The sequence below is a fragment of the Eimeria necatrix genome, genomic scaffold (assembly GCF_000499385.1).
Source record: "Eimeria necatrix Houghton genomic scaffold, Enh_scaff213, whole genome shotgun sequence".
In the NCBI taxonomy this organism is placed as follows: domain Eukaryota; phylum Apicomplexa; class Conoidasida; order Eucoccidiorida; family Eimeriidae; genus Eimeria; species Eimeria necatrix.
The window spans coordinates 15,001-23,670 of record NW_013652743.1 but is presented as its reverse complement, the minus strand read 5'-3'; the positions used below and the strand labels follow the sequence as shown (position 1 = coordinate 23,670).

General features: G+C 46.5%; 1 protein-coding gene across 1 annotated transcript; it reads right to left on the bottom strand.

Annotated features, from left to right (window-relative positions):
• Positions 1-953: 953 nt before the first annotated feature.
• Positions 954-8,434, bottom strand: ENH_00029200 (hypothetical protein, conserved; the record flags this gene model as incomplete). The annotated part of the gene is made up of 7 exons (XM_013580019.1): positions 954-1,079; positions 1,176-1,317; positions 1,464-1,612; positions 1,926-2,123; positions 2,929-2,995; positions 5,204-7,122; positions 7,364-8,434. 7 exons carry the CDS (start codon positions 8,432-8,434, stop codon positions 954-956), a joined length of 3,672 nt encoding a protein of 1,223 aa, XP_013435473.1.
• Between the last annotated feature and the right edge of the window lie 236 nt (positions 8,435-8,670).

The following is an 8,670-nucleotide window of genomic DNA, read 5'->3' as shown; positions in this document are numbered from 1 at the left end:
AACAAAAAAGAACTTTTCTGGATTTTGGAAATTGCAAAATGGGGAAAGTTTGCACATTTATTTATTCGAATATCTTTTTAATTGCATTAAAAGACTTTTTTATTTTTTTTAATTTTAATTCCATTTGGAGATTTAATTGCGTTAAAAGACTTCATTAATTTTTTAATTTTATTCCATTAAAGAATTTAATTCCACTTAAGGATTCAATTTAAAAAAGGGATTTAATTTAATTTTATTAAAAGATTAAATTGCATTAAAAGCGTTAATTTTAATTTCATTAAAAATTTAATTCATGAAAAGATTTAATTTAAAAAACAATTAGTTGTACTTTGGATTTGTTAAACCAAATTAAAAATAAATAAGTCAAAAATAAATTAATTGAAAATAAATTAAATAAAAATAAATAAATCAAAAATCAATAAATTGGAAATTAATTAATTAATTAATTAATTTAATTAATTAAAAACAAATAATATCAATTTAAACAGAAACTTCTCCATTTGTGCACTACTTGTCCATTGCTTCTGCTTTTCTCCTGACTTCAGCAGCAGCAGCAGCAGCAGCTGCTGCTGCTGCTGCTGCTGCACAGCAGCAGCTGTGCAGCAGCAGTCGTGCAGCTGCAGCAGCAGCTCCGCAGCAGCTGTGCAGCTGCAGCTGTGCTGCTGCAGCAGCAGCATGGCTGCTGCTGCAGCGGAGACCTCGTGTCTGCTGCAGTAGCAGCGGCAGCAGCAGCAGTAACAAAAGCATTCTTAAGATTGTAGTCTTGCTTCTGTTGCTGCTGCTGCTGTTGCTGCTGTTGCTGCTGCTGTTGCTGCTGCTGTTGCTGCTGCTTGCCGCCGAGAAGGCATCAATCCAGCAGCCACAAATGTGCAGCAGCAACAGCAGCAGCAGCAGCAGCAGCAGCAGCAGCAGCAGCAGCAAACGCCTCTGGTAGAAACCTTGGCTACAGCAGCTCAGCGATGCCGCTGCTTGTGGTGCTGCTTGTGCTGCTGCTGCTGCTGCTGCTGCTGCTGCTGCACTGAAGGGTCCAGCAGCAAATTGACGAGCAGCAAAGCGTCAGCAGGAGGTAGGAGAGGGAGCTGCAGCAGCAGCAGCAGCAGCAGCAGCGAAAGTATTTCTGAAGCAGCGGCAGTAAACCCTAAACCCTAAACCCTAAACCCTTATTGATCTCTCACCTGCATCACATTGCAGAACTTCTTGACTGCTTCTGATACGCCCCGGTCCTCTAGCTGCTGCTGCTGCTGCTGCTGCTGCTGCTGCTGCTGCTGCTCTAGGCTGGCGCGTGGCTTCCAGACAGCTGCTGCTTGCTGCACCGACCTGAGGCAGAAATGCACACAATACCCTGCTGCTGCTGCTGCTCATTCTGCTGCTGCAGCAGCAGCAGAAGCTGCTGCTGCAGTAGCAGCTCCTACAGCAGCAGCTCCTGCTGCAGCAGCAGCTCCTGCAGCAGAGATGAGCATTACCTTAGCGTGTTGCTGAATGCAGCAGCAGCAGCAGCAGCAGCATTGCCTTGCTGCTGCACGTGGTGTTGCAGCTGCTGCTGCACCTGCTGCAGCAGCAGCAGGTGCTGCTTCAGCTTCTCCCCCGACTCAGGAAAGAGCTGCAGCAAAGACTGAAAAGCAGCAGCAGCAACAGCAGCAGCAGCAGACAGCTAGAAAAGACGCAGCAGCAGCAGCAGCGACCCGCAGCCGCAGCAGCAGTAGCTCTAGCTGCAGCAGAAGCAGCAGCAGCAGTGTCACCAGCAGCAGCAGTATCGGCAGCAGCAGAATCAACAGTAGCAGCAGCAGCAGCAGCAGCAGCAGCAGCAGCTCACGAATGTGAGGGGCATTTCATCTTTAAGTGTCTGCAAGTGAAACGCAGCCTTTAGCTGCTGCACTGTCTCTTTGCTGCAGCACAAAAAGAGACAGCAGCAGCACAACACGTACACTCTGCTGCTGCTGCTGATGCTGCTGCTGCTGCTGCTGCTGTATTGGCTGTGCTGCTGTTTCGTCTGATGCTGCTGCTGCTGCTTGCGTTGCACTGCCACTGAATCTCAAGCTGCCGCTGCTGCTGCTGCTGCCGCTGCTGCTGCTGCTGCAGCTGCTGCCGCTGTTGCTGCTGCTGCTGCTGCTGCTGCTGCTTGCCTTTGGCAGATAATGTTTTGGAGAATTAAATTGCTGCTCTTTTGCTTCGAAGAAGAAGCAGCAAAAGATTTCAGCTGCCGCCGCAGCTGCTGCTCCAGGTGTACGTACACTTGCTGCTGCAGCGCAGCAGCACGGGGCCGCCGAAATGCTGCTGCTGCTGCTGCAGCAGCAGCAGCAGCAAACCAACCCAAAGAGACAACTTTAAAAGAAGCAAAAGAAGATAAGAGAGACAAAAAGAGATTTAAAAGAACTAAAAGGATTAAAAAGAATAAAAAATTAAAAAGATTACAAATATTAAAAAAATTAAAAGAGACAAAAAATTAAAAACGCATTAGCCAGAATCCAACAAGTCATTTATTATTTATTTATTTATTCTCATTTATTTATTTACTTTTATTTATTTATTTAGTTATTTTTATTTATTTAATTATTTATTTATTTTTATTTATTTTTATTTATTTTATTTATTTATCTGCTGACGAGCAAAAGAAGAAATAAATTCGGGGAAGGACTCCTGAGGGGTGCACTGCAGCACAAAAAGAAAATAAAAATAAATAAATAAATAAATAAATAAATAAATAAATAAAAATAAAAAATAAGTACAAATAAATAAAAATAAATAAATGAGTAAATACAAATAAATAAATATAAGTATATTAATTAATGCATTCATGCTGAGATTGCAGCGACAATAAACAAATTCGAAATGCAGCAAGGAAAGCAGCTAAACCCTAAACCCTAAACCCTAAACCCTAAACCGTAAACCCTAAACCCTAAACCCTAAACCCTAAACCCTAAACCCTACCTCCAATTTCTCCTTCACTTCTTCGCACAAATGCTGCATCATCAGGCGCTCCAAGTCCAGGAGCTGTCTATACAGCTGAGACCACAAACCCTAAACCCCAACCCTAAACCCTAAACCCCAAACCCTAAACCCTAAACCCTAAACCCCAAACCCTAAACCCTAAACCCTAGCGCGTGAACGACAGCCCCTGAGACCTAGGCCCTGCCGCCAGGGTCTAATCTTAGCAGCTCCAAGCCTAGGGCTTAGCGCTAGGGTTTAGGGTTTAGGGTTTAGGGTTTAGGGTTTACTGTGGGGAGTCTCTGCGCGAAGTGGAACCGCTGCATTAGGGTTTGGGTGCAGCAAAGAGACTCCAGCAGCAAGGCGCAGGTGTCTAGACACTCCAAAGGAGAGAAAAGAACTCCAAATTGACTTTTTGTCTCTTTTGCAAAAAGACGCAAAGCCGGAGCTATCACGCCTTCTGAGCAGCAGCAGCAGCAGCAGCAGCAGCAGCAGCAGCAGCAGCAGCAGCAGCAGCAGCAGCAGTGGCAGCAGAAGCGGTAGGAGGGGGAGCAGCAGTAGCAGCAGCAGCGGTAGGAGCAGCAGCGGCAGGAGTTGGCAGCAGTAGCAGCAGCAATAGCAGCAGCAGCAGCAGCAGCAGCAATAGCAGCAGCAGCAGCAGCAGCTCGAATTAAAAATTAAAAACTGAAATAAAGGGAAATAAATTAATTGAAATAATTGAAAATTTTAATTAATTTAAAATTTTTAATTTAAAAATAAATAAAAGAGACTCGCGAGTCTCAGCACCAAATCCAAAAGACAAAAGCCACAAAACATAAATAAATAAATAAATACAAATAGAAAAATAAATAAATAAATAAATATAAATAAATAAATAAATAAATTAGAAATAAATTTAAAAGTAAATAAATAAAGAAGTCAAACTGAAAAAAGGAAACAAAAAGACGAAAAACAAACATGTAAAAAAAGAACAAGTGAAAAACTAAACTGATTACATGAAATTAATTAAATTAAATTAAATTAAATGACATCAAACTAAATCAAGTTAATTAAATCAAATTAAATCAAATTAAATTAAATTAAATTAATTAAATTAACAAATTAAAATTAATTGAATTAATTAAATTAAATTAAATTAAATTAATAAATTTGATCAATTAATTAATTAATTTAATTAAAGTAATTGAATTGATTTAATTAAATTAAATTAATTAAATCGAATTAAAAATTAAATTAAATTAATTAAATTAATCAAATTAATTATATTAAATAATAAACTAACTGAATTAATAAAATAAATAAATAAATAAAAAACAAACTGAATTAAATTAAATTAATAAATAAATAAATAAATAAAATGAATTAAATTGAATTACCGCAGTAGTGGTCCGCAGCTGTCTGTACACTCAAAGCGGACATGCGCTGAAAAGCTGCGCAAAGAAGAAAGTCCAAAACTTGACCTAAAACGCTGAAAAAAAAGAATAAAAAAGAATAAAAAAGAAAAAAAAGAATAAAAAGGAATAAAAAGGAATAAAAAGGAGTAAAAAAGAATTAAAAAGAATGAAAAAGGATTTAAAATAATTAAAAAAGAATTAAAAAGGAATTAAAAGGAATTAAAATGAACTAAAAAGAACCAAAAAAGAACTAAAAAGGCGTTGAAATGAATCAGAATGAATTTGAAAGAATAAAAAAGAGTTTCAAATTATTAAAAAAGAATTAAAACGAGTTAAATGAATTAAAAGAATTAAAAAGAATTGAAAAATGATTAAAATGAATTAAAATAAATTAAAATGGATTTAAGTAAATTTAAATGAATTAAAAAGAATTGTAAACGAATTAAAAAGAATTAAAAAAGAATTTTAAAAAAACTTGAAAGAATTTAAGAAGAATTTAAAACAATTGAAGAATCAAAAAGATTTAAAAAAGAACTTAAAAGGATTAAAAAAGAATTTAAAAAGTTTTTAAAAGAATTAAAAAGGATTAAAAAGAATTAAAAAGAAAGTAAAAACAAAATGAATAAATAAAATTAAAAAAATAAATTAAAGGTATTAATAAAAGAAATAAAAATAAATAAAAATAAAATCAAATTTTAAAAATCACTTTTTCAAAGAAGAAACCCGCAGCATTTCAATTATAAATAAATAAATAAATAATGAAATTAATAAATAAATAAATGAATATATTTATTTATTTATTTATTTATTTATTTATTCATTTATTTATTTATTTATTTGTTAAATAAATAAATAAAATCAAATTAAAAATAAGAAAACAGCACCTTAAGTGCGGTGCTGCTTCCACGGGCTTAATTGCTGCTGCTGCTGCAGTTTGCTGCTGCAGCTCTTTCTGCATAAAAGCAGCATCTAGGCTAATCCAGTAGTCCAAAAGGCCCACACAGCCCTGCTGCTGCTGCTGCTGCTGCTGCTGCTGCTGCTGCTGCTGTTGCTGCTGCTGCTGCTGCTGCTGCTGGCTGGGGGTGACAGGGCTGCCCCAGGGGCCGAAGGGGAGGCAGAGGGGCTCTGCAGACTGCAGCAGCTCAGCAGCAGACACATCTGCTGCTGCTGCTGCTGCTGCTGCTGCTGCTGCTTCCGTTGCGTTTCCATTGCTGCTGCTGCTGCTGCGTGCTGCTGCGTGTGGCTGCAGCGATTCTGTGTCGCTGCTGCTGCTCCTGCTGCTGCTGCTGCTGCTGAGCAACGTGTCTTCCTCCCAGAGATCTGCTGCTTCCTCTTCTGACAAAACGCCCCCCCCCTCTTCCTGCTGCTGCTGCTGCTGCTGCTGCTGCTGCTGCGTGGTGTACGTACACCTGACTGGGGCGTTGCTGTCTGCGTCTGCCATCAGTTCTGCTGCTGCTTTGCTGCTGATGGCTTTGAAGTTTGCATGCAGCAGCAGCAGCTGCTCGAGGTGCAGCAGCACGAGTGCAGCGCCTGCGCTGAACGGCGGGTGCGGCTTTGCTGCTGCTGCTGCTGCTGCTGCTGCTGCTGCTGCTGCTGCTGGGGGCGGCGGGAAGACCAGGAAGGGCAGCCGCTGCTGCAGGAAGAGCCTGAAGGCCCTGGCGAGGTGTACAGACACCAGAACTGTGGGGTCTAGCTCTGCTGCTGCTGCAGCAGCAAGGCGCTGCAGCAGCTCAGCTTCTGCAGCTGCACCCTCCCCGCTGCTGCTGCTGCTGTTGCTGCTGCTGCTGCTGCTCGGGGGAAGAAGGAGCCACTGCTGCAGCTGCGGGGACAGCTGCAGCACGCCGCGTTCTCCTTGGCCTTGCTCGCTGCTGCTGCTGCTGCTGCTGCTGCTGCTGCTGTGTTTCCAGCTGCTCCAGTCGAGCACGCCTCCTTCTGCTGCAGCTTGCTGCAGCTGCTGCAGCAGCTGCAGCAGCACAGCAGCAGCCCACTGGGGCTTGTCCAGCCGCTGCAGCGGGGCCTCTCCATCTCTCATAAAAAGAAAAGTAAAAGTCAGCAGCAGCGGCTGCGCCAGTGCTGCTGCTGCCCACAGCTGCAGCGGCTGCAGCTGCGAAGCAGCAGCAGCAGCCCGCTCCCCCACTGCTGCTGCTGCTGCTGCTGCTGTGAACTGCGGCACTGCTGCTGCTGCTGCTGCTGCTGCTGCGGCTGAAGAGCCAGCAGCTGGGGAGCTGTCTGCGGCACTTGCCTCCGTAGGGTCCCCTGCTGCTGTTGCTGCTGCTGCTGCTGCTGCTGCTTCGACTGTCTCACAGAGCAGCTGCAGCCGCTGCAGCAGCAGCAACGCCCCAAGAGCCTGCAGCAGCTGCTCTTTGGCCTTTTGCATGTCTTCTTCCTTGATTGGTGCTGCTGTCGTTGCTGCTGCTGCTGCTGCTGCTGCGCCTTCTGCTGCTGCTGCATCTTTGTCCTCTGCAGCGTCGTGCTCGCCAGCAACAGCAGCAGCAGCAGCAGCAGCAGCAGCAGCACTGCCAAAGCGGCAGAACTGCAGAGCGCTGCTGGCGGACTGCAGCAGCAGCCGCCTGCAGCGCGGCAGCAGCAGCAGCAGCCGCCGAGACAGGAAGCTGCTGCTGCGGAAGGGCACCACAGCAGCAGCAAGGATTTTCCCTAGCTGCTGCAGCAGCAGCAGCAACGCAGCCTGCTGGCTGCTGAAGCCCTCCAGGCCACCAGAACCTTCTGCAGCAGCAGCAGCAGCAGCAGCTGCTGCTGCTGCATCTTCGCATGACTGCAGCAAGACTGCTGCTTTTTCGGTGAGCTGTAAAGGCACGCACGAGAGCAGCAGCAGCAGCAACAGCAGCAGCAAAAGGATAACAGCAGCGCAGCAGCAGCAGCAAAACCAACACCAGCAGCAGCGCACGCAGCAGCACAATACACAACAGCAGCAGCAAAAAAGCAGCAGCAGCAGCAGCAGCAGTAGCAGCAGCAAATGCAACCCAGCAACAGCAACAGCAGCAGTAGCAGCAGCAGCAGCTGCAGCAGCAGCTGCTGCAGCTAACCTGAAGTGCCACTGATAGCTGCTCAAGGAAAAGAGCTTTTCTCCGCTGCAGCAGTGCCTCATCAGCAGCAGCATGTAGCTGCTGCAGCAGCAGCAAGTCGCCTTGCTGCTGCTGCTGTTCCTGCTGTGGTGCAGCACACTGCTGCTGCAGCTGCTGCAGCTCCCCCACGAGAAACCCCAGCTGCTGCATGCACTCTGCTGCCTCTTCTACTTCTTCTTGCTTCTGCTGCTGCTGCTGCTGCTGCTGCTCTTCGTTGTTCATGCTGCTGCTGCAGTCGTCGAGCAGCAGCTGCTGCAGCTGCTCCTGCACCTGCTGCTTCTGCTGCTGCAGCTGCTGCAGCAGCTCGGACACGGACTGCTGCTGCTGCTGCTGCTCTTGCTGCTGCTGCTGCTGCTGGCCTACAGTCAGATTCTGCAGCAGATTCAGAGCCTCTTGAGATATCTGCTGCTGCCGCTGCAGCTCGCTGCACCCGTGCGTCAGTTGGCTGCTGCTGCTGCTGCTGCTGCTGCTGCTGCTGCGGCACTCGGGCGGCAGCAGCAGCATCTCCCGTGCTGCGTCTGCTTCTGCTTCTGGAAGCTGTTCTATCATGCACAGGAGGGCTTCTAGCTGCTGCTGCTGCTGCAGCTTAGCGCTACACACAGCAGCAGCAGCAGCAGCACCTGCTGCTGCTGCTGCTGCAGCGGCCCCCGAGGCGCAGCAGACTTGCTGCTGCACTGCTTCCCAAGAGGGGCGCTGCTGCAGCTGCTGCTCCAAATGCTGCTTGACAGCAGCACCAACGCCTTGGTCCAGGCCCCACTGGTTTGCTGCTGCTGCAGCATGAGCTGCAGCAGCTGCTGCTGGCCCCGCTGCAGCAGCAGCAGCAGCAGCAGCAGCAGCGGCAGGGCGAAGCAACGCAGAATCAACAGACTGCCAACGGCTCAGCATGTCTGGCTTCCATCTCTGCTGTCGCCGCTGCTGCTGCTGCTGCTGCTGCTGGCGGCCATGCTGCAGCTGCTGCTGCAGCTGCTGCTGCAGCTGCTGCTTGTGCTGGCCCGCGGGGCTGCGCCCCTCAAGCAGCGCAGAAAGAAACATCTTCTGCTTCAACTGCAGCAGCAGCTGCTGCTGCTGCTGTGCTCTTGCTGCAGGACCTGCTGCTGGGTGGAAAACTCATGCTGCTGCTGCTGCTGCTGCTGCTGCTGTTGCTGCTGCTATGCATGTGGAATTCTGCTGCAGCGGCTCAATCTGCGGTGTCTGTGCTCCTGAGCAGCCCGCAGACACCACTATCCTAAGCAGCCGCAGCAGCTGTTGCTGCTTCTGCTGCAGCTGCT